This window comes from Drosophila takahashii, chromosome 2R, assembly GCF_030179915.1.
Source record: "Drosophila takahashii strain IR98-3 E-12201 chromosome 2R, DtakHiC1v2, whole genome shotgun sequence".
Classification (NCBI taxonomy): domain Eukaryota; kingdom Metazoa; phylum Arthropoda; class Insecta; order Diptera; family Drosophilidae; genus Drosophila; species Drosophila takahashii.
Window position 1 is genome coordinate 25,965,469 of NC_091679.1, and position 22,221 is coordinate 25,987,689.

General features: G+C 44.3%; 14 protein-coding genes across 17 annotated transcripts in view; 8 read left to right on the forward strand and 6 right to left on the reverse strand.

The window, feature by feature from the left end:
* Phb2 (prohibitin 2) overlaps positions 1-22,221 on the reverse strand; it is a 155,106-nt gene that overhangs the window by 94,828 nt on the left and 38,057 nt on the right. The window lies entirely within an intron of this gene.
* Positions 1-22,221, forward strand: part of LOC108069072 (uncharacterized) — a 116,707-nt gene that overhangs the window by 76,168 nt on the left and 18,318 nt on the right. The window lies entirely within an intron of this gene.
* On the forward strand, positions 390-885 carry LOC108069011 (uncharacterized). Its single transcript, XM_017158911.3, has 2 exons — positions 390-666; positions 727-885. Exons 1-2 carry the CDS (start codon positions 565-567, stop codon positions 808-810), a joined length of 186 nt encoding a protein of 61 aa, XP_017014400.2. The 5' UTR covers positions 390-564; the 3' UTR covers positions 811-885.
* Positions 932-1,457, reverse strand: DptB (Diptericin B). The gene is made up of 2 exons (XM_017158912.3): positions 1,298-1,457; positions 932-1,240 (listed from the first exon to the last, which is right to left on the reverse strand). Exons 1-2 carry the CDS (start codon positions 1,418-1,420, stop codon positions 995-997), a joined length of 369 nt encoding a protein of 122 aa, XP_017014401.1. The 5' UTR covers positions 1,421-1,457; the 3' UTR covers positions 932-994.
* On the reverse strand, positions 2,756-3,183 carry DptA (Diptericin A). Its single transcript, XM_017158917.3, has one exon. It carries the CDS (start codon positions 3,132-3,134, stop codon positions 2,811-2,813), a length of 324 nt encoding a protein of 107 aa, XP_017014406.2. The 5' UTR covers positions 3,135-3,183; the 3' UTR covers positions 2,756-2,810.
* Positions 3,956-4,485, forward strand: LOC108069017 (uncharacterized). 2 transcript variants are annotated; one of them, XM_070213280.1, is made up of 3 exons: positions 3,956-4,106; positions 4,164-4,284; positions 4,345-4,485. In XM_070213280.1, exons 2-3 carry the CDS (start codon positions 4,231-4,233, stop codon positions 4,474-4,476), a joined length of 186 nt encoding a protein of 61 aa, XP_070069381.1. In that variant the 5' UTR covers positions 3,956-4,106; positions 4,164-4,230; the 3' UTR covers positions 4,477-4,485. The 2 variants fall into 2 exon arrangements, with proteins under 2 accessions (XP_070069381.1, XP_017014409.2); XM_017158920.3 differs by having other exon boundaries at positions 3,957-4,106; positions 4,169-4,284.
* LOC108069019 (uncharacterized) lies at positions 4,860-5,541 on the reverse strand. 2 transcript variants are annotated; one of them, XM_017158921.3, is made up of 4 exons: positions 5,345-5,538; positions 5,141-5,286; positions 5,002-5,083; positions 4,860-4,942 (listed from the first exon to the last, which is right to left on the reverse strand). In XM_017158921.3, the coding sequence occupies exons 1-4, from the start codon at positions 5,472-5,474 to the stop codon at positions 4,893-4,895; spliced, it is 408 nt and encodes a 135-aa protein (XP_017014410.3). In that variant the 5' UTR covers positions 5,475-5,538; the 3' UTR covers positions 4,860-4,892. The 2 variants fall into 2 exon arrangements, 1 of the variants encoding a protein (XP_017014410.3); XR_011418012.1 differs by having other exon boundaries at positions 4,928-4,942; positions 5,002-5,078; positions 5,345-5,541.
* Positions 6,293-6,751, reverse strand: LOC108069020 (small ubiquitin-related modifier). The gene has a single exon (XM_017158922.3). It carries the CDS (start codon positions 6,684-6,686, stop codon positions 6,447-6,449), a length of 240 nt encoding a protein of 79 aa, XP_017014411.2. The 5' UTR covers positions 6,687-6,751; the 3' UTR covers positions 6,293-6,446.
* On the forward strand, positions 7,668-9,390 carry Jheh3 (Juvenile hormone epoxide hydrolase 3). The gene is made up of 3 exons (XM_017159014.3): positions 7,668-8,220; positions 8,281-8,485; positions 8,562-9,390. The coding sequence occupies exons 1-3, from the start codon at positions 7,820-7,822 to the stop codon at positions 9,360-9,362; spliced, it is 1,407 nt and encodes a 468-aa protein (XP_017014503.2). The 5' UTR covers positions 7,668-7,819; the 3' UTR covers positions 9,363-9,390.
* Jheh2 (Juvenile hormone epoxide hydrolase 2) lies at positions 10,485-12,581 on the forward strand. Its single transcript, XM_017158992.3, has 4 exons — positions 10,485-10,747; positions 11,049-11,248; positions 11,371-11,578; positions 11,657-12,581. Exons 1-4 carry the CDS (start codon positions 10,550-10,552, stop codon positions 12,440-12,442), a joined length of 1,392 nt encoding a protein of 463 aa, XP_017014481.2. The 5' UTR covers positions 10,485-10,549; the 3' UTR covers positions 12,443-12,581.
* Jheh1 (Juvenile hormone epoxide hydrolase 1) lies at positions 13,264-14,947 on the forward strand. The gene is made up of 4 exons (XM_017158991.3): positions 13,264-13,506; positions 13,569-13,768; positions 13,836-14,046; positions 14,109-14,947. Exons 1-4 carry the CDS (start codon positions 13,297-13,299, stop codon positions 14,910-14,912), a joined length of 1,425 nt encoding a protein of 474 aa, XP_017014480.2. The 5' UTR covers positions 13,264-13,296; the 3' UTR covers positions 14,913-14,947.
* LOC108069074 (microtubule-associated protein RP/EB family member 1) lies at positions 15,518-16,618 on the forward strand. Of its 2 annotated transcripts, XM_017159024.3 has the most exons (3): positions 15,528-15,549; positions 15,603-15,904; positions 15,959-16,618. In XM_017159024.3, the coding sequence occupies exons 2-3, from the start codon at positions 15,775-15,777 to the stop codon at positions 16,564-16,566; spliced, it is 738 nt and encodes a 245-aa protein (XP_017014513.1). In that variant the 5' UTR covers positions 15,528-15,549; positions 15,603-15,774; the 3' UTR covers positions 16,567-16,618. The 2 variants fall into 2 exon arrangements, with proteins under 2 accessions (XP_044248677.1, XP_017014513.1); XM_044392742.2 differs by having other exon boundaries at positions 15,518-15,904.
* Positions 16,533-17,624, reverse strand: LOC108069073 (coiled-coil domain-containing protein 130 homolog). The gene has a single exon (XM_017159023.3). It carries the CDS (start codon positions 17,568-17,570, stop codon positions 16,620-16,622), a length of 951 nt encoding a protein of 316 aa, XP_017014512.1. The 5' UTR covers positions 17,571-17,624; the 3' UTR covers positions 16,533-16,619.
* MetRS (methionyl-tRNA synthetase 1) lies at positions 17,845-22,182 on the forward strand. The gene is made up of 6 exons (XM_017158995.3): positions 17,845-18,139; positions 18,229-18,350; positions 18,410-19,245; positions 19,851-19,955; positions 20,013-21,164; positions 21,220-22,182. The coding sequence occupies exons 1-6, from the start codon at positions 18,037-18,039 to the stop codon at positions 21,950-21,952; spliced, it is 3,051 nt and encodes a 1,016-aa protein (XP_017014484.2). The 5' UTR covers positions 17,845-18,036; the 3' UTR covers positions 21,953-22,182.

The following is a 22,221-nucleotide window of genomic DNA, read 5'->3' on the forward strand; positions in this document are numbered from 1 at the left end:
TGGAAAGAAAAATTGGAAATTGAAATTGAGGCTATCAAAAAGGAACTTGCCCAGTTAACTCAAGACAACGAGTTGGACTCAAAAACAAAAAACAGAGGCAAAGCGCAACGAATTTTCTGTTTCGGTTATTTTTTGTTTTTTTTTTTTTGAGGATGGAGGTTCGGTGCAGGAAAAAAGTCATCATAGCCTGACCTTCATTGTTGTGTTGCTTCTAACATTTAAATTTGTTTTGCTTTTCCATTTTTTCGGGTCTGCTGTGCTTCTTTTGTTTTGGCTTCTTTTCGATTTCAACAGAAAACGTGCCAATTTTGGCTGCCAGTTGCACGTTCCCCAAATTTAATACAGTTCAGCTGGGTTTGGCTTTGGCTCTAGCTTTGACCTGGTCTCGGATCCAGGGGCTACGGTCTCTTGTCTGGCAGCAAGCTCTTGACACACATCCAAATTCAAGCACTAGTCGGCCTTATCAGGGTCTTATCAGCAGGTCGAAGTTGAGAACTGAGAAGTGAGTTGAGAACGGTTGAAATCGGCGTGTAAATTCAGTCGGACGCAGCATCTCTCGGTGAAATGTTGAGCATACTGTATCTTTGGTTTATTCTCTACCTCTTTGGCCTCGTCCAAGGGCGTTCTGTGGGCGGAGGGTCAGAAAATTTGGATGAATGGCAGGAGGTGAGTTTCTTGACTAAAGCTTTGCTTTAAATAATATACTTTTTCTCGTCTATAATTTAGTTTGCGATACCTCAACCAGATCCCACAATATTTACCTACAATCAGACTGATAAGGAATTACCCTGGGACAATACATGGAATTAACTATTTTAGTTTCAGTATTTATTGTATTTTGAATTTTTTCAAATTAAAGTGCATTATTTTTATTCCGCAAAATAAGGATTTTTGAGCTTAATTTCTTGTTTACCTTTACCTTTATACTATTACAACTATTTCGTTATGGTTTTTATTTATAATTTAATAAATATTAAGAAATTCAGCTAGTAGCCTAGAACCTAAAGGTGTACACACCTCCGGCTCCAAACTGAGGTCGGCTGTTTCCATAGGGTCCTCCAAGATGCTGGCCATACGATCCCGTGGCGTCGAAAGAGTGGCGGCCATTCTGGCTCTGCCAAACAGGAGCACGGGCGTTGAGGTTCAGATCAAATCCCTGTTTGGGGCTTCCACCACCACCGCCATTCAATTGGAACTGGCGACGAACTCTGTGCAGGGGAGCATTGAAATCGGGAGAATACTGGAAAAAATACTTGATTAATATGTGCCCTAAATAAATCGGCTTTTTAGAACTTACTGCCAATGGTTCGGGCTGCATGTTGACAATCTCTCGGGGATCAGGATAGGGATAGGCCAAGGCAACGGAGAAGGCACAGGCACAAGCCAGGGCAATGAACAGAAAGCTGGAGGTAGAATGCATTTTGCTTTGCTTTGACTTTGTCAACTGAATACGGCTAGAATCAAACTCGGCGCTTATATAGCTCGAATCGGTGGCTTATCAATATTGGCAGATGATTCCCCACTTGGGAATCCCATTAAATATGATGGCCAAGTGGTTCACCAGTGGATCCCCACAATTTATTGATAAGAAGTACGTGTAGGTTCTACAAACAGAGGCGACCGACTATGTAAATCCCAACCAGAAACAATGAATGTGAAGGTATTTGGATTTGAGAATCTTTCATGGGTGGCACCTGTGATAATAATCGGCCTTCTGCGGTTTGGGGTCAATATGACATTTATAGAAAATAGCAAGAAACGTGCATTACTGTACCTAGGATTGAACCACTTTAACAACAAAAATTAAATTAGAAAATTCTTTATATTAACCTTTTTCCTATTTTGGTTAACTTGCAAATCTGTGTTAAATCTTTTCAGCAAATAAGTACTTTCTTTATGATGACCTGATTTAAAAGCACATAATAAATCTTCTGCATCAGTAACCTCCATTCTAGAGCACAATTCATAAGTTTATCTTCTGCTTTTTATAATAACTTTTAATTTCTAACAACTGTGACGTTGTTAGTTTTTAATTTTTTTTTAACTTATAAAGCATCTACGACTTGAAATAACTTTCGTCGAAAAGCGATTTCCTCCCAAGAAAACAAAAATAATCAACCCACACGTTCCGCTGCTCCAGGCAAAGCTTAGTTTCCCAAATCGATTTATCATTTTACAAGGTCATCTCAATTTGGCTTTCCTTAGGTCAAATTAATGATGTGAAAAACTCTTGGTAATCCCCAAACTTGATTGTAAAAGAGTTTAGAACACAGCCCCATCATGAATCATTTTTCAAATATTTTAGCAAATCGTATTCGCTTTCGTTGGGGATTGCGTAATATTTAAATCTTGGGGCTAGGCTGCGGATGTTGCGGATTATGCGCCAGCGGCATGATAAATTTCCATCGAAGGTTCTTTCGACAGTTTACGCAATAAATCCAATTAGCAAAAAACATTTTGTCTTGGCAGGTTTCATTAAGACCGCCTGTCATCGTAATTTGTTATTACCCAACGAAGTTGGCCAAACAAGATGTATCAACAATTAGCCAAACTGCAAGATCATCTGTGACCCAGCCTCAGTCTCTAGAAGTCTGCCTGAATGTTCCGGGGTAAACAAACAACGCCAAGGACTTTGATGGCAATTGAGATAGAGAAATTATGGTCAGGTATACTTGGTTATATTCGCTAATATATTTCGCAATATTCTGAACGTACAAAGTGGATAAGGTTTTTAAAAGCAAGATTTTGATGGCAATTGAGATACGAATAATTTTATTTGGTAATATTTTTCGCCGAAATGAAAATGGCGTTTAGAATCTATTTGGGAATCTATAGGTGTAGCTGGTTCCGACATTCCAGCTGGGTTCCGAGTTTCCATAAGGTCCTCCCAGGTGCTGCCCATATCCTCCATTTACACCGATCTCGTGGCGTCCGTTGTCGCTGGTCCATACTTTCTCGCGCCCCGAGACACCAAATCCGAATCCATCGCTCCTCTGGCCACCACCTCCTCCCTGAAGATTGAGGGGATACTGGGGCGGTGGAGTGGACGGCATGGTCATATCTTCGGGCATCGGATGGGCCAAAGAAGCTCCGATGAAGGCAAAGAGCAAGACAAAAGTTATCGAAGACTGCATCTCGGTTGATCTCGATGGACAAGCTTGAGACTGTTGACTGATAATTCTGCTGCAGTTTTAAGGCTCTTTTATAGGACAATTGCACAATGGCAATGACAAAAAGGAATCCCCTATGCAACCTTATCTGTTCAGAACATATACCTACGATGATCATTGCCTCATAATTTAAACTAAAGATCGTCGGTCGGTCACCCAGAGGGAATCCCCGAAACGGTAAACCTTTATTTGCTATAGATTTAGGCAGGGGATTTTTCTTCAATACTCCATATATTTTTGTGATCTATGTCCTCGTTTAAATATAATTGAAACAATAATGACAGACCCTTAAACGATTTTTTCCCTTTTTCAGGTATGAAAATAGAAGTATCTTCAAAAGTTTAATTAAATTTGGGAGTGCCTCACTGAGGTTGTCAATTATATTGTTATAATGTACGATAGTTCGTACATACTATACCCAAAGCGGGTATTCCATTTGTAGCCTTTTTCAAAAGGGATCTGTTATTTTTTTTTAGTTTTAGCCGTTAATTCTTTATTAAAGTTTTGTTTCCCAAAAACCGTCTTTTTTATCCGCTTCATTCCGCTTTTAAAATAAAATAAATATAAGATTTCTCTGACAGCAAAAATTTTAAAGCGTGACTTTTCCTTTCCCAATTAATATTAAATTTGTTTCAGTCTTTGGGTAATGCAACATTTTACGCTCTAATCAACCCATTCGATATTCTTCTTACTCTTAATCTTAAGATATAAACGTGTAGGACTCTTTAACTTTTTACAAATAGTACTTACGGAGTAGTTTAGTTTTAAAAAATTGTAAGCCCTAATTAAATTCTTACATTTAATTTGCCAAGCAAACATTTTATTTTATCTATTTAAAATTCCTATGAAGAGACAAAGAAACCTCCACATTTTGGCTGCTCCGCGGATTTATTCGAAATTTTCGCTGCAGCGACAGCGACAGATAAAGCGATGTTTGTATGTACTCAAGCGAAAATACAAATATAAATATTAAATACACATTAATTGATTAAGAGCAGAGGACAAAAAAAAATGAAAACAGTTCACCAACGACAGTCGAGTGCGGAGGCAGCAAAGAGCGATGTTGTTACAATCGATATTTATGAATATATTGGCCATTATTTTGGTCTGCTGGGTGCGTATAGGGTACGAAAAAAATAAATAACCAATCTCAAACAGAATAATTACTTTGCAGCTGGGACACGTCACATGCCAATCATCGGCTGACGATCAGGAGCTTGAAATCGGCAAAAATGGGGAAGGACCACCGGAAAAGCAAGAATTTCCCTGGGGCAATGATGACCAGCATCTTGGAAATAACTTTTAATATCAAATATTTGTAAAAATATTTCAATAATAAATATACTATAAACTGATCTTGCTTCTTATCAGTAATGCCATTATAACCAAGATGATACTCTACTTTTGGGCTGATCAAAAAATAAAATAAACTTGCATATACAGTGAAGCCTCTTCGCTCTTTTTTTATGTGTTGGCATAATATCGACGTCTTGGATTTCAATATACTTTTTATATATATTAGAAATATATATACACTTTTTAAATTTATTTAGAATGTATAAACTTTCTAAACAGATAAGCAATGCTTATAAATGCCAACATTTTAAAATGGTAACTGAACTTACATACAAATTTATTTATTGGGTCTACTTTCAGGCTGTTCCAACCAAACAATTTATATATATGGATTTATAAAACCGAACTCAACTTAATTTTGTAATATTAACCGAAATAGTAACTAAGGGCAATCAAAACCAGAGTGACATGTGTTACTGTTAAAAAGGGAAATTTAATTAAAGAAACTTGATAGTAGGAAAATAGGATATCTTACCAGCTAAAGGCCAAATTGGAAGGCAGAAACACGGAAAAGTCATGCTAATACAAATTCCGTAGATGAAACATTTCCTCCTGGACTAAAACGCAATTCGTAAGAAATCGTTGGACTGGGTATTTAATATAAAAGGCTTAACCTCATTTAATGCCAAGCACAACAATATCGAGGATAATATCAGGAAAAGCATGACGACAGTAATTCCAATAACAACATCATAGTCAATAGTTCCGGGAAAAGTGTGGTATTTGAACTTCCTTTTCGGGTGCTCAGGTGGATAGTTTACTAGAGAAAAAGTAGGCTAACCATAAATTATAAATGGGTAATACAGGGATTATCTAACCGTAACAATCCAGAATGTAGGCGTAGAACCCGAAACCACTGATTAAGTTCCACGAAGCCAACGTTATGATGACAAACCAACGCTCATTTGATCGATTTGGCATAGTTTTTCTGGCTTTTTTTGTTGCCATAAATAGTATTTGTTTAATATGTAGAATAAACTGAATCACTTTTGCCTGGCCTGCCCGAACTAAAATCAATTTAGCGTCAGGTTCAATGGACTTTTACGACAAGTGCGTGTCAGGTGGATGAAAAACTAATTGCGACCATTAAGACCACGCCCCCTTTCGAGGGTAAGGTGGGTTGCCAGGGGCAGCGGTGGTGCCAAACTTTAGCCGTAACTGGAGCACTCAATAAAATGGGAATTAGCCCGGTAGAGCCGGCATTAATGGCCCGCGATTCGGGACTCAGATTCCGGAATAGGAACCTCTCTATTTCCCCCGGAGGTGGCAGCTTTGACACGCTTCCAAGTATCAATGCGATTTGTTTGCGGCACGCGAACAAACTTTACTTATTTTCATTTTTTTGGCCGCAGTGCATCGGAATTGAACTCGAGTCCTTTGACTGCGGCACAGTAATTGCGTTAATTTCGCTCGAATTACGTTTCACATCATTGTTTTTGCCACGCCTCCTTTTCGCTGTCTTGCATGTTTGGCGGCACTTTTGTGGATTTTTCGAGACTCCTGGCTGCTTGAATCCTTCGATAGTTGCATGTCGACAGCATTATTGTTTGCCTTATAATTTATATAAATTATCCCCGGTCCTTGGTGCACTTGGAAATAAAAATTATTATGTTTAAAAATGGATTTTTGCATACATAAACATAAGCTATTTTCTTAGCAACTTTACCTTACCAACCTTTTTAATAAATTCGGAAAAACAAAACCATTGATAGATATCAAATGTATGTAAATGTGGAAAAGCACAAAAAACTTTTTCTGTTTATTTAAATATTTTTTTAATTTTTATACTGTTTGATTTATTTTTTTAAGTTTTTATGTATACTTTATTGGCAAGTGCAACCCCCACAAAGTTCATTGACTCTGCCCTGCAATGAACATGAAACATCAACGACAAATCATATTTTCATGGTTTTTAGGCCACTAATTGGCTTCATAAACGTCAATGATATCATCATCGTCCAAGGCCAAGGAGTCAAAGGTGTCCTGCTCCTGGATTTTCTCCCCATCGAAGACCATAATCAGGGATTCAGGGGACGTTCCCATTGCAAGGGCATATTTATTCTTGAGAAATGCGACCAAGGGTTGATCCGTGTTCACCTGGCACTGCAGTTTTTGGCCATTAGAGCTACGCAGCCACAGGGATTTGCTCTGATTGGCCATTGTGAGTTTAAAGACAGTATCTAGGACTCTATTTATAGAGTGATAGTAGCCACGTGGCCTTCTGATCGGCCGACTTCATTCATTTTTCGCTTTTTTGTTTGTTTGGAGCCACATCATCAGTGGCAGAAGGGCTGAGATTTATGATCAGTTACCGGCGGAGCGCTTAACAATAAATAAGTTCCAAGAGAGCTTCGATAAGATAATGCTTTTTATAAGTAGCTGGGACTATTCCCAAGTCACCATCGTACTTGTCTGATATATATACTTGTGTGTGGGTCAGCCTATCTCGCTCTGAAATCAATGGGCGCTTCAAGGTGCAGACGTGGGTAAGTAACCCAGTACCCGGCAGTCTAGCCCCAAGCGCACATTGGTCTTGAGTCATTGAAAAGCAGATAAGATGTATAATAAAATGGTTAAAGTCGTGATGAGGAAGGGCTAGAAAAGTAATAGAATAATGGAGTTCACGCACCCAAAAAAAAAAACGATATGAAACATAGATCGCTTTTACATTATGATTATGATTTCAACTTGATATGCGGCCAGGTAAATTTGATATGGTCGAAAAGAGTACTTCATGTAAAAATGATATGGGTTTTGCATAGCCAGAAATTTACATCCACATATCGATTTTACGGCGACATCCTTTTTTTTGTGTGGAGTAACAATGTGTGAACATAAACAAATAATTTATTAATTTGGAGTATATGTTGTTAAATATTCTATTACCTAAGAGTTCAGTAAATAAAATTCAGTTAGGCCCAAAGCAAATTAACTTTTGAACTTAAGGTATAAACTGTCATTTAACAAAACGTAAAAGGTTCATAGATCAAAGAGCACAATGACTGAGCATACTTTGAACCACTGTGCGCGATAGCCAGCACTATCTAAACGAATTTATAAATATTATACGAGCATATACTATAACGGCGACAGCGAATTTCGATAGAGCTTTGCGAGACAAATTGGGGAATGAGAAAATGCGCCGGCAGTCAGTTCTTTCGCGGCTTTCTGGCAGCGCGGTCGTCTTTGTTCCGGATTCGGATCGGGAATCGGCAACCATTATCTCCGGTGGGAGGCAGGTTCATTTAAATTCAAACCGAGTGGCAGCTAATTGCGGGTGTGCTTAGGCCAGAATGAAGTGCCTGATAGTGTTCGGGCTGATTGTGGCCCTGTTCGGTGCGTTTATCGGCTACGGCTACGTGGTGTTCACGGATCTAACCAAGCCCCTGCCCAAGCCGGAGTTCAAGGACAACACCTACTGGGGTCCTGGTGATGGCAAAGACCATGTGCCCGACACAAAGATCTACGAGTTCAAGCTGCAAGTGCCCAAGGAGGAAATCGATGATTTGAGGCAGCAACTCAACCGCACGCTGAAACTCACCGAACCGCTGGACGGGATCGCTTTTGAGTACGGATTCAACACCTATGCCTTGGAGCAGTTCGTGGACTACTGGCGGGACAAGTACCTGACCAAGTGGGATGAGCGCCAGGAGCTGTTCAACTCGTTCAAGCAGTACAAGACGGAGATTCAGGGGTGTGTTTAAAATTATTTTACATTCAAAATAGCATCTTAATGATTTAATTCCCCGTGCAGTTTGAATATTCACTACATTCACGAGAAGGCCTCCGAGGAAGCCAAGGCCAGGAAGCACGTCTATCCCGTGCTCCTGCTCCACGGCTGGCCAGGATCGGTGCGCGAGTTCTACGACTTTATACCCATGCTCACGAAGGACCAAAACATCACTGACTACGCCTTCGAGGTGGTGGCTCCTTCTCTGGTGGGCTACGGATGGTCTGATGTGAGGACTCATTATTTCTACAATAGAAAACATTTTATTAAGTATTTTTTAATGATATGAATAAATGTTTTTCTAGGCCGCCACTCGTCCCGGTTTCAATGCCGCCGAAATGGCCACCGTGATGCGAAACCTGATGCTGCGTCTGGGGCACAAGAAGTTCTTCATTCAGGGCGGAGATTGGGGCAGCATCATCGGCAGCAACCTGGCCACTCTCTACCCAGAGAACGTGATCGGTTACCACTCCAACATGTGCGTCCTTCACTCGCCCCTGGCCATTCTGAAGGGAATCTACGGCAGCTTCTACCCGGAGAAGTACCTGCCCTCCAGATTCTTTGTGGACCATCACTTCCCCGTGTGGGACAAGTGGCTGGATCTGCTGAAGGAGAGCGGCTACTTCCACATCCAGGCCACCAAGCCGGATACGATTGGAGCGGCTCTGACCTCCAGTCCCGTCGGCCTGGCCTCCTACATCCTGGAGAAGTTCCAGACCTGCACGAATCCCGGCCTGCAGCAGGACTTTGGCGCCATAGTGACGGTCTTCGGCCTGGAGGCGGTGCTGGACAACCTGATGGTCTACTACCTGACCAACTCGGCCACCACGGCCGCTCGTTTCTATCTGGAGAACGTGTCCAAGGCCTACAGGGACCTGCAGCTGGATCGGGTGCAGTCGCCGGTGCCCATGGGCTGTGCCCGCTTCCGGTTCGATCTGCCCTCGGTGACCGACTGGCAGCTGCGGGACAAGTTCCCCAACCTGAAGCACTCCATGTACTTCCAGCAGGGCAGCCACTTCGCCGCCCTCGAGATGCCGGCTATGTTGTACAACGACTTTACTACCTTTGCCGGAAAGATTGGCCTGCATGGCGAGACGAATAAATAAATTGTTTTCCTATTACTTACCTCACAAACGGTATTTGTACTTTAACCACGGCATCGGAAAGTCAAATGAGACAGCATTTTGATTCGACACCTGAGAGGAGATAAAGGTATTTGATGTGCCTTTCATTTCCGTTTTCTGGGCTGAGGTCGTCAAAATGGCCCTTGCACTATAATTTTAGTAATTCATTTAAATTGAAAGATTTCTTGAGTTAGATCAATACCTGCAGTTTGTTCCCATTATTTAACCGATTCTCATGTAACTTGTATTAATTGTAAAATTATTGTAAACTGTTATTATGAATTATACAATTATTAATATATTACTAGGTTATATCAACACGGCCGTCCATCGTAAAGGTCTACAAATATTACACCTTTTTCGCTTTACAGACAATTAAAATAGAAAAGGTTTAAGTATACAGAAAAACCGATTACAATTTTTATTCTCTGATAGTATGCTTTCTAATCTGAATGCAAGCCCTTCTGTTAATTTACAAAAAAGCTGATTAGACTGTTTAAGCCTGCACTTTTACAGTAGGCCGATAGGGGATGTTAATATGTACAGTACAATTTTAAGGTTGCATAATTTTAACCGTAGTAATCAAGGCCCCCCTTAGAATGGTCTATCAACATAAAATGAAAAGCAAGAATTTAAAGCTCTGGGTTTTAACTTGCTTGTAATATATGCAAATTGATAGAAATTATTTTACAATGTACTTGCTGTCACTTTATAAATGCTATTGATTGTCTATTGACTTGACTTGACTCGCGTGTCTATAAGTGAATTTCAAAATCATTATTATTATTACACTTTTGGTATTCAGTTCGGTCCAATATATCATTTGTTAGTCTCAGCATGAATAGTTTCTTCTTCAGTTAGCTTGATAAACGAAAGTGACTGATCATCTTCATTAACTAATTCTAAAGCTTTGTTCCATGAATTGCTCTCCTTCAATTTGTTGCCAAAAGCTCCCCGAAATTCTCACATTTTGCGCACCATCATGCTCGCATTGCAGTGCAGTATAGAATGGGATCCATTTGTGATCCATTTGGGATCCACAAGCCGGCTGAAAGCTTTCGTTTGCCGGTTGCTTGTTATTTCTAAATCATTTGTATTCGACAATCGCACACGCCCAGATGTGCAGTTGAAAATTTATATATAGCTGAAATAGAATATAGTATATCCCCATGGCGAATATCTGGGCGCGGTTCCTGGTCGGAGGCCTAACTATCCTGCTGGCCGTTGGCTACAAGAACTATCGGGATCTTTCTGCGCCAGGAAAGAGGCCCGATCTGGATAATAATGCTTACTGGGGTCCGGCGTTAAAGGAACCCTATCGTGAGAACAAGGCCATCCTGCCCTTCGATATCAGCGTGAAACCCGAGGTAAGCTTTTTCAAAAAATTAGAATTTGTTTATTTTAAGTTAATATCAGAGGAACATACAAATCAATCTTAACTATATAGTAATAATAAATAATTAACCATGGTCTTATTAGAAATATAGAAATATAAAATTCGATTAACCTTAAAAATAATTATAATTTCATCATGTTTTTGATTTGACAATGACTTGAATTTTTTGTATCCGTTTCGATCTGATAAAAAACATTTCTTTATAATTAAAAAACAATTAGCACATCTTTATATTTATAAATCATTTAAAAATCCCAATATTTAACCTTTAGATAATTGAGGATCTGAAGAGCCAACTAAGTCGTCCCTTGAAGGCCCAGGAGCCGCTGGAAGGCGTGGCCTTTCAGTACGGCTTCAATGCCAAGGAACTGGCCAAAGTGGTGAAATACTGGCGTGATAACTATCTGGCCAAGTGGAGCGAACGCGAGCAGTTCCTCAAGAAGCTGGATCACTACCAAACTGAGATTCAGGGGTGAGTCGAGCCCATACTAATGGCTTTCCATTTCCTACATGCATAATTAGTTTGCCGGCATGCGGACCTGCATTTGCACATTAACCCCGAAATTTAACCCCGAACGTATTCCATTTTTGCAGTTTGAAAATTCACTTTATTCATGCCAAGCCGAGCCAGGTGAAAGGCCAGAAGCCCAAGAAGGTTCTGCCTCTGCTCCTGATGCACGGATGGCCAGGAACCGTTCGCGAATTCTACGACTTCATCCCCCTGCTGACCACGCCCAGTGATAAGAGCGACTACGTCTTCGAGGTGATTGCACCCAGTCTGCCGGGCTACGGATGGTCTCAGGTCAGTTTTGCTGTCTCAATATCAATATTAATATCTATACTATATTTTATAACATTTATTTAATTTTTCAATTTACAGGGCTCTTCAAAAACTGGATTCGGAGTGGCCCAGGTGGCCGTGGTGATGCGCAACCTGATGCTACGAGTGGGATTCGAGAAGTTCCTGGTGCAGGGCGGCGATTGGGGCTCGATAATCGGATCCAATGTGGCCTCACTTTTCCCCGAAAACGTACTGGGCTACCATTCAAACATGTGCGGCAACAACAGTCCGCTGGGTCAATTTAAGACCCTGTTGGCCTCGTTCTTCCCCAGCTATTTTGTGGACAGCCAGTATGCCGAGTTCTACAAGGGATTGGGCGGCCTTTTCAGCACCATTTTGGAGGAAATGGGATATGCGCACATACAGGCTTCCAAGCCAGACACTATTGGAAATGCCCTGATCGACAATCCAACTGGACTGGCCAGCTACATTCTGGAGAAGTTCTCCACGTGGACGAACCCTTCGTTTAGATCGCTTCCCGATGGCGGACTTACCAAGAGATTCACCTACGATCAGCTTTTGGACAATGTAATGATCTATTACGTGACCAATTCCATTACAACCTCCATGCGCCTGTACTCGGAGTCCATGGTCACGTCGCAGATTGGCTTGAATGTGGATTCCCTGCCCATCCAGGCCAAGGCTGGATGCACCCGTTTCGCCCACGAGATCGTCCACTCCCCTGACTCCGTTTTGGCCAACAAGTTCCCCAATCTGGTGCACAGTACCCACCACTCGGATGGCGGTCACTTCCCTGCTTTCGAGCTGCCCCAGACGTTGTACGATGACTTTGTGAGCTTTGTCAAGAAGGCTGAGTTCTCCTAAGGGAGCTGTTTTTTTACTAGTCTTAAGAATGCATTGTATATTTCCATTTTGTGCTTCAAAGGAACAGCAATGTCTGTTGCGAAAATTAAAACAAATCGGTTGGTGATTGTGTTTGCCTTATCTGCTTTGAAAAAAGAAAGCTAAGGTGTGTTTATTTTTTGTTTGGTAACTTTGATAAGTTATAAAGTGAAGAACAATTGGTCAGTTTTCGTTTGCTTTATATAGGTATATGTACATAGATAAATCTAAGCTCAGAACATGGTTACGTAACTTTGAAGGATAGGGGTATAGTCGACTTTGGTATACCCTTCTATAACGAATTATTTAAAAAGAATTAAAGATTTATTAAAGATTTTTATTCAAAAAGTTGGTTAACATAATATCCAAAACTAGTTACAAAATTAAATTTTTATCTTTTAAAAAAAACAAAGGTCGAGACTACCCTAAGTAAGCTCCAAGGGTATATCTACCTAACTTGGAACCCCAGCTGCGTCGCAAAATATCAGAAATTCGCCAGACTGTCCCTCTTTTTACTATATAACATATACAACCCTCCGATTGTTCCCCCTAAAAAGCTTCAAACAAAAAACCGGCACGAAAGCTTCGCCGAGTAAATAAACAAACAAGCCGATTCAACCGAGTCATCCACGATTTCAAAAGCCGCTACTTCGTCTCAGTGGAGTCCAAAGTAAACCTGTTGATAAGCCTTAACTGATCGACTGTAGGGCGGTCACTCAAAGTCGCTTATCATCGTGAGCGACGAAAACGAGAGCTACGCGATGATATGCTGGAATCGTCGAAGGTGGAGGAGCTGCAATCCCAGTTAGTGTGAGTGGAACCGCTGATAGGAAGGGATGGGCGTTACGGCTAAAATTCTGGTCTTGATACTGGCCATCGGCGGTGGTCTGGTCTACAAGAAAGCGAGCCAACTGTGGGCCGATCTGCCAGTTCCCCAGCTGGATCCTCAGGAGTGGTGGGGCGATGAGGCGCAGCCCAAGGACTATGCCGCCTATTTAGCCAACAATTCGGAGGTGATAGGCAACCGACTTAGTTACCCCGAGAAGGTGAGTGTGCTTATCTATTGTATGGTATTTTTTAATTATTATATGGATCATTATCATCTTAGACCATTGACGACTTGAAGAGCCGCCTGAATCGCACCCTGCGCCTTACGCCTCCGCTCGAGGGCGTGGCCTTTGAGTATGGCTTCAATACCGACTACCTTAAGGAGGTCGTGGAGTACTGGCGCGATGACTACCTGCCGCGTTGGCGGGAACGCGAGGTGTTCCTGTGGCAGTTCAACCACTTCACCACCGATATTCAGGGGTGAGATAAGAGGGCCACTTATCATATCCGCAGATAGTAACGATGGGTTTGGTCTACGGCTTTTTAGGCTACGCATGCACTTCCTCCACCTGATGGTTTACGATGACAACAAAGTGGGCAAGCAGCACTATCCGGTGCTGTTGCTCCACGGCTGGCCGGGATCCGTGCGGGAGTTCTACGACCTCATCCACTTGCTGCACCAGAGCAACCTGGACAAGAACAACAAGTACATCTTCAACGTGGTGGTTCCCAGTTTGCCCGGCTACGGCTGGTCGGAGGTGGGTTTTGGTTGAATATAACCTGTATGTTTCAAGGCTAAACCCCCTTTCTGATTTTGCAGGGCACCTCGAGGAAGGGTCTGGGACCCGCTCAGGTGGCCGTGATTATGAGGAACCTCATGCTGCGCCTGGGATACGACAAGTTCTTCATCCAGGGTGGCGATTGGGGCAGCATCATTGGCAGCAACATTGCCACCTTATATCCGGACAACGTGCTGGGTTACCACTCGAATTTGTGCAACAACATGAGTCCCAAATCCCTGGCAAAGGGTGTACTAGCTGGTTTTTGGCCCAGTTTGTTTGCTCCCTCTGGCTTCGAGGACTTCTTCTTCCCGAAGTCCAATGAACTGCGGTACCTGATGGAGGAGAGCGGCTACTTCCACATCCAGGCCACCAAACCGGACACCATTGGAGCCGCACTCACCGATAATCCTGTGGGCTTGGCCGCCTATATCCTGGAAAAGTTCTCCACGTGGACCAATCCCAGCTATCGGTCCTTGAAGGACGGAGGACTGACGAAGCGCTACAAAATGGACGCCCTGTTGGACAATCTGATGATCTACTATCTGACCAACTCCATCACCACCTCGCAGCGTCTCTATGCGGAGCAGTATGCGCAGGCGCAGCGGGATTTGCACCTGGAAAGAGTTCCCACTCCAGTGCCCACGGGTTGTGCCCGGTTCAAGAGTGACATTATGCAGTTCCTGGACTTCCAGTTGAAGGACAAGTTCACGAACCTGGTGCACAGCACCTACCACAAAAAGGGCGGTCACTTTGCCGCCATGGAGGTGCCCAATGTGCTGTACAAGGACTTCATAGAGTTTGTCAAGACGGTGGAACGTAAATTTAAAATTAAAACGCTGTAAATTTTGTACAATAAAGGCACTTCTTTTTCAAAAAAGGCGGCTTTCAACTGATATCGATAACGTAAAAGGTATCCTATCTGGTTTTGATCCTGGAGAGAAATGGGAAATTAACCATTTTCATGTACCTAGTGTAAAGGTAAATTAAAAAAAACTTTGAGTAATAATAAAAAACAAACTTGTGGTTATAAAATAAAATCTGTACCAACTATTTATTTATTTATTTTTGTATTTATTTAATTAATTAATTAATTTATTTATTTATTTTCTTTTTTATTTATTTAATGCTAAATTTAAAGCTACTTGCTAACAGTGGGTATGAGATTTAGCAGGTGTGCACCTTCAGGTGTACCAACTATAAAAAACACAATTTTATAGTTTAGTTGTCGTATAAACATATTTTTAAACTAAAGTTTTATTGAGGTCCAAACATTTAATTATACATTCATATTATGTAATCTTTTAAATTGCTAATTATATTCATAGTTAACATTTATATTTGGATTTTTAAACACAAACGATATTTTTTGAGCCTTAGCTTTGAAAAAATACTGAAAAGGGTACCTGGTTTAGGAGCCAGGTACACGCGCTCAGTTTCCTCCCATCACTGATCCTGGAAGCATTGCAATCGGGAGTCAAAGTAATTGCATAAATTAGCGGCATATAAATCTGATCAGCTAGAATTTTATAAAGAAATTAACAGGTATATTGTGTGAGAAGCAGGCAGGTCCAGAAGCTCACAGAACAGGAACTATAACCCTACGATTAACCAAACCTAAAAAGTGGGCCTTGAAATCTCGAATACAAAGAAACTTTTCAAAGAGGAGTAACAGTAAAAGGGTGACATTTTCTACGAACCAAAAATATGACCGACGTAAAGTTAACCGTGGCCCTGACCAGCGTCAATGGGGAGAACATGTCCCGGCACGATATGCTCCAGTGGGTCAACACCATGGTCCAGGGGCACTTCAAGAAGATCGAGGAGCTGTGCTCCGGTAAGGTCCCCAAAAAAGATTATTTTCCCCTGCTTAATCCAACGATTTCTCCAGGTGCCGCCTACTGCCAGATGATGGAGATGATCTACCCCAACTGCATTAACCTGAAGCGCGTCAAGATGACGGCCAAACTGGAGCACGAGTATCTGCACAATCTAAGGCTCTTCCAGGAGGCCTTCAACCGCATGAAGGTGGACAAGGCGGTGCCCATCGATCGTCTGATCAAGGGACGATTCCAGGACAACTTTGAGTTCCTGCAGTGGTTCAAGAAGTTCTTCGACTCGCAGGCTCCTGGTTTGGAGAACATAAAGGCCTTGGCCAATGCGCCGGTGAGCAAACCGATCAAGCCACGCGTTTTCGCCAAGGAGCGATCGCCGGTAAACACCAATGATGACGGGCTCAAGGAGCTAATTGGTGAAATGCAGACCCTCAGCCTGAGGAGAGAGGACATTCTGGAGGAGATAAACAAGTTCTACAACAAGTTGCGTTTGGTTGAGGATCTGGTAAACTCGGCGGCCAGCGATACGCAGAATGTTAAACGTGTTCAACTTTGCAAACGCATACAGACGGTGCTCTGCAAGACGATAGATGGTCAGACCAACGAGGAGCCCATTGAAATTAATGATGATGAAGCTGCGGATCCCAATGAAGGATTGTATTAGGTCCTGTATTTTTTATAATTATTGTATTATGTATAAACGAATGCTTTGTGAAGTCAGCTGTTTGAGTCATTATCCGAGGAGGAGTAGTCGCCCACCAAGCTGAGGGGTTTATCATTTGAACTTGAAGCCTCCGTTTCGTCCAGTTTCCTTCGCCGAATGCCCAGATCCTGTAGTTGCAGCTGACTATTCAGCGCCTTCTGCCGCTTGAGGCCACCGAAAGTAGTGGCTGTTGCGCCCGGCAGCGCTGGACGCATGAGCAGCTCCAGCCGCTGCTCGGCCTCCCTTTCCAGCGCCGACCTCGTTTGCAGCTTCATCAGGGCGGCCATTTCCCGGTCCTGACTGGTTTCCGGCAACAGGGCAATGTCCAGACTGCTCTTGGCCAGCAGCTGGCGATCCAGCTTCTGCTGACCCTCGATCTCCTTCTTCTGCTGGCGGAACTCCCCGCGGAGGCGGCAATTGGCCACGTAGCTGTCGTCCCACACACTCATGTTGCGCTCCATCAGCTTCTGGAGCACCGGCTTGGCATCGGCGCCCGCCTTGGCATCCTTGGCCTGGTGCTCCAGCTTGTACATGGCGTCGTCGAAGAGGCGCTTCTGCACCTCCTTGGTTTCCGGCACGACCTGCTCGTTCTGCAGAGGATCCCAGCGGTTCTCCTGCCGTCGGGCACCCGAGAGTATGACATAGTCCAGATTGCCGGGATCCGTCTGGATCTCGAAGTGATTGTCGCACAGGTGGCACTTCATCCGGAACTTGAAGACCGGCGTGGTATAGTACATGCCCACCTTGGTCTTCTCCGCATTGTAGCGCACACCCATGCCGATGTGGTTCTTGCAGCCGTCGCACCAGATGTTGTAGGGCATCTCGAAGCGGATGATGATGATCCCGAGGTGGATCTTGCGGGCGCGCTCCCGCAGGGCGTGGGTGCCCTGGAACTTGTTGAGGCCGCCCTTCTTCGGGTCATAGTCGGGCGGGTAGTACTTGTTTTGACCCTTGCGTTCACCCATTTTTTGCTTATTTTATAAAATGAGTTGGTACCCTGGATTTCCAATAGCCAATGTAAATAACAATATTGAAATCGGAACAGCTGTTTCAAAGCCGCTAGGGGTGGACCAATGGATTAATGGGAAGTAGCTAGAAGTAGCCGGATAATCGATTTATATTTTGTTCAAAAATGTTATAAATAGCAGTAAGCCGTAGACAAGTTGGTGTAAAAACTAGACAACTATTTCATGTCTTCATCTGTCATTTAAATATATTTTATGTTTCTTTAAAAGAAGATATATCAAACATAGCCAAAAATAGCTAGCATACAAGACTCTCGCCAAATTATCGATAATCGCGACGGCGTGACAGTTTTTCCGATCGGTCCACCACCAAAATAATAGTTTCTCGTGCATCCACAATTCGGTTGGATTTTTAACTCTTTTTGCCACGTAAATTGTATTAGAAGTAGCTCGCGATACCGGCAACATGATAATCTACACGAACGAGGGCAATCCGCTGGGACTGCAGCTGCTGATGCTGGCCAAGTTCGCCAAGCGGCCGGTGCAGGTGCAGTTGGTTAACCTAAATGGTGAGTTGTTCCTCGGATTCCCTTGGAATTAGGAGGGGAAATACCCTTAAGTGACTAATTTCTGATGCAATAACCACGGGCCATTGCAGACGCCAAGTTCAAGGATCTGCTGGTGCTGCCCACCTTGGAACTGGACAATGGATTGCGCCTCTTCTCGCCGGCGGCCATTGCCAAGTACCTGCTCGTGGACGAGGGGCAGCGGCGCGATGAGGTAGGTGGCCCAAAAATGACCCCTGAAGGTTAAACTAATCTAAATCTGCCTCTTCCCAGTGGCTGGAGTGGTCTGCCACGTTGCTGGCCCCCGCTTTGGCCCACCACATGGCGGTGGGTCACAAGGCCGATGCGAATGCGCTGCCCGTGCTGAATGCTCTGGTCAAGAAGCTGGATGACAGCCTGAAATCCTCGCCCTTCCTCGCTGGCAACGCACCCAGTGCCGCCGACATTGCCGTTTGGTCGCTCCTGGCTCCCGAGGGCACGCTGAAGGGCGCCCAGAATGTGGACAGCCTGAGGGATTGGTATGCCAGGGTGAAAGAACTGCCCGAAGTGCAGCAAGTGCTGAGCGAACAGCCGCTGAAGGATCTCAGCTTCAATGCACTGCAGCAGTCCAATCGATACGGGGGATTGCATCATGTGCCGCTGAAACGTCTCAGCCTGGCGGATGCGGGCAAACTGCTGGTGGACACCACGCCCACAGTGGCGGACACTGTGACGGAGGAGGAGATCAGCGCCGCACAGGCCGCCTTTACATACACAGCTCCCAAGGAACTCAAGCAGGAGCGCACTGTTCTTCCCAAGGCTGGAGAACGCAATGTGCTTATTACCTCAGCTCTGCCCTACGTCAACAATGTCCCGCATTTGGGCAACATCATTGGCTGTGTGCTGTCCGCCGATATCTATGCTCGCTACTCGCGTTCCGCTGGCTACAACACACTGCTGATTTGCGGCACGGATGAATATGGCACTGCTACGGAGAACAAGGCGTTGGCCGAGAACCTAACGCCTCGAGAGATCTGCGACAAGTACTTTGAGCTGCACAACGCCATTTACCGCTGGTTCGGCATTGGCTTTGATTATTTCGGACGCACCACAACCCAGGAGCAAACAGAGTGAGTTTTACGTGCTCAAACTGGGGATTCCTAACCAGGGTTCGGAAAATAGGACACTCTGTAAAAAACTTGTGTTATTAACATGTTAAATGACAAAGTGATAGGTTCAAAAAAAGTAGCTTACATATGTTAGAAACCTAAATAACACACACAGGTTATTTGTGTTATTTACATGAAGTGCTATTTACACGACGTGTTTTTTACACAACGTGTTTGTAACACAATGAGATGTGACATTAAAACGTCAGAAATATATGTTGAACTAAAAAATTCACGGTTTTCTGTAGTTGAAAAAAATGCATATATGCTTTGAAACGGTTAAAAATAGCTATTAGGATTTCGCGGTCCAATATTGATTCTTCATTTTCCCTTTGATTCGTTAATGTCCATAAAATGTAATTTTCATTTGTGTTAAAAACACAGTGTGTAAAAAACACAAGTGAGCAGTGTGTGCTAACAATTCTTTTTTACATTTTAACACTTTTGTTTTTGGCACATATGTCAAAAACTTACCTCACACTGTAAAATACAATTTTACATGTTTTTAACAAGTGTGTTAAATTCCGAACACTGTTCTTAACCCAACTATCTCTGGATTTTCACAGCATTGTCCAGGAGGCGTTCCAGGATGTCCTAAAATCCGGCTACATCATCACCGAGAGCGTGGAGCAGCTGCTTTGCCAGAAATGCGATCGTTTCCTAGCTGATCGGTGGGTTTAATCTGTTTTTCTGCTTTAAACTATAATTAATTTGTAATTCTTCCATAGTTTCGTAGAAGGCACCTGCCCGCATCCTGGCTGTGGTTACGAGGACGCCCGTGGCGATCAGTGCGACAAGTGCGGCAAGCTGGTGAACGCCACCGAGCTGATCCGTCCCCGGTGTAAGGTGTGCAACAGCGCCCCTGTGCTGCGTTCCTCCGATCAGTTGTTCATCGATCTGCCGAAGGCGGAGCCAAAGCTTAAGGAATGGGTGGACAAGTCGGAGGGCGGATGGACGCACAACGCCAAGGTGATAACGAGGGCCTGGCTGAAGGAGGGACTCAAGCCGCGCTGCATCACCCGCGACCTCAAGTGGGGCATCCCCGTGCCGCACGAGGGCTTCGAGAAGAAGGTCTTCTACGTGTGGTTCGATGCTCCATTCGGCTACGTCTCGATGACCAAGCGCTACACCAAGGAGTACCAGCAGTGGTGGCAGCCAGCCAAGGGCACCGATGTGGAGCTCTTCCAGTTCATGGCCAAGGACAATGTGCCCTTCCACTCGGTGGTTTGGCCCAGTGTCCTGCTGGCCATCAACAAGGGACACACGCTTGTCTCGCACATCATGGCCACCGAGTATCTGAACTACGAGGACGGCAAGTTCAGCAAGAGCCGCGGTATCGGTGTCTTTGGCAACGATGCCCAGGAGACTGGCATTCCGGCAGACGTGTGGCGCTTCTATTTGGCCTCTGCCCGACCCGAAGGACAGGATTCCAGCTTCAGTTGGAACGATCTGGCCGCGCGCAACAACTCGGAGCTGCTGAATAACCTGGGAAACTTTGTGAACCGCGCTTTGGTCTTCTGCGAAAAGAACTTCGACAGCACCGTGCCCGAAGTGGCCACCACTCAGGATGAACTCGTGCTGCTGGCTCTGATCAACCGCGAACTGCGTGGCTATATCAACTCGCTGGAAAAGGCCAAACTGCGCGACGGCATCCGTCATCTGCTGGCCATTTCGCGGCATGGCAACGGCTACATGCAAACCCAGCAGCCGTGGGTGTTGCTCAAGGGCAGCGAAGAACAAAAGAAGCGGGCAGCGACCATTATTGGTCTTTGTGTCAACGTTGCCTGCCTCTTGGCGAATCTCCTCTTCCCCTACATGCCAACCACGGCTAGGACTCTGTTCGGCCAGCTCAATGCCAAGCAGACGCCGCTCAATGCAGAGTAGGTGCTCTTAATTTGAATGATTAAATCGATTTTTAAATCTATTTTATTACAGGAAACCTTTCGCCACTTTGCTCATCCCGGCTGGCCACAAAATCGGCAAACCGGCTCCGCTCTTCGCCAAACTGGAGCAGTCCTTCATCGACGAACTCAAGGGCAAGTACGGCGGAGCTCAGGAAACAAAGACTGCTGATCAAACCAGCGCTGCAGATCTGGAGCAGGCTGTGCAGGCTCAGGCGGACAAGGTGCGTCAGCTGAAGGCGAGCACCAAGGACAAGGCTGTGTGGCAGCCGGAGGTGAACAAATTGCTGGAGCTCAAAAAGCAACTGGAGGAGGCTAAGAAGACTGCGCCTGCTGCTGCCGCCGCTCCTGCTCCCTCAAACGGATCACAAACGGTTCAAGATCTGGAGAAGGCTATCCAGGAGCAGGGCGACAAAGTGCGAAAGCTTAAGGGCAGCACAAAAGACAAAGCCGTGTGGCAGCCAGAGGTAAATGTGCTGCTGGGCCTGAAGAAACAACTGGAGGCGGCTCAAAAGGCAGCGAAGGCAGCTCCCGCCGCCGCTGCTCCTGCTCCTTCAGCCGCCGTCTCTGCAGATGCTGCCCAGGTAAAAGCATTGGAAGACAAAATCGCTCAGCAGGCCGAAAAGGTCAGAACCCTGAAGGCCACTGGCGATGCCGCCGTATGGAAACCCCAAGTTGAAATTCTCTTGGGCCTGAAAAACGAGCTGGCGGCACTGACTGGAACACCAGCCGCCGGTGGACAGGGCAAGGGCAAGAAAAAGAAGTAGACCCTGGACGCCGTCACATCCTAACTATAGCCACGCAGGACATTTTTACCTCAACTCTTCTAATCACGCATTCGATGGCAAATCTTTAGTCACGAACTGGCACAGTTCTATTCATCTCTTTTAAGTTATGCGCTTGCATTTAACAAACCTTCGTATTTATTTGAAGTATGATTCAGTTAGTAATTTATTGAGTTATTGTGAAGGAAACATTAAAATTATTGACTTTTAAAGGAATATAGTTTTGAATCTCGATTAAATAGAACAGGACT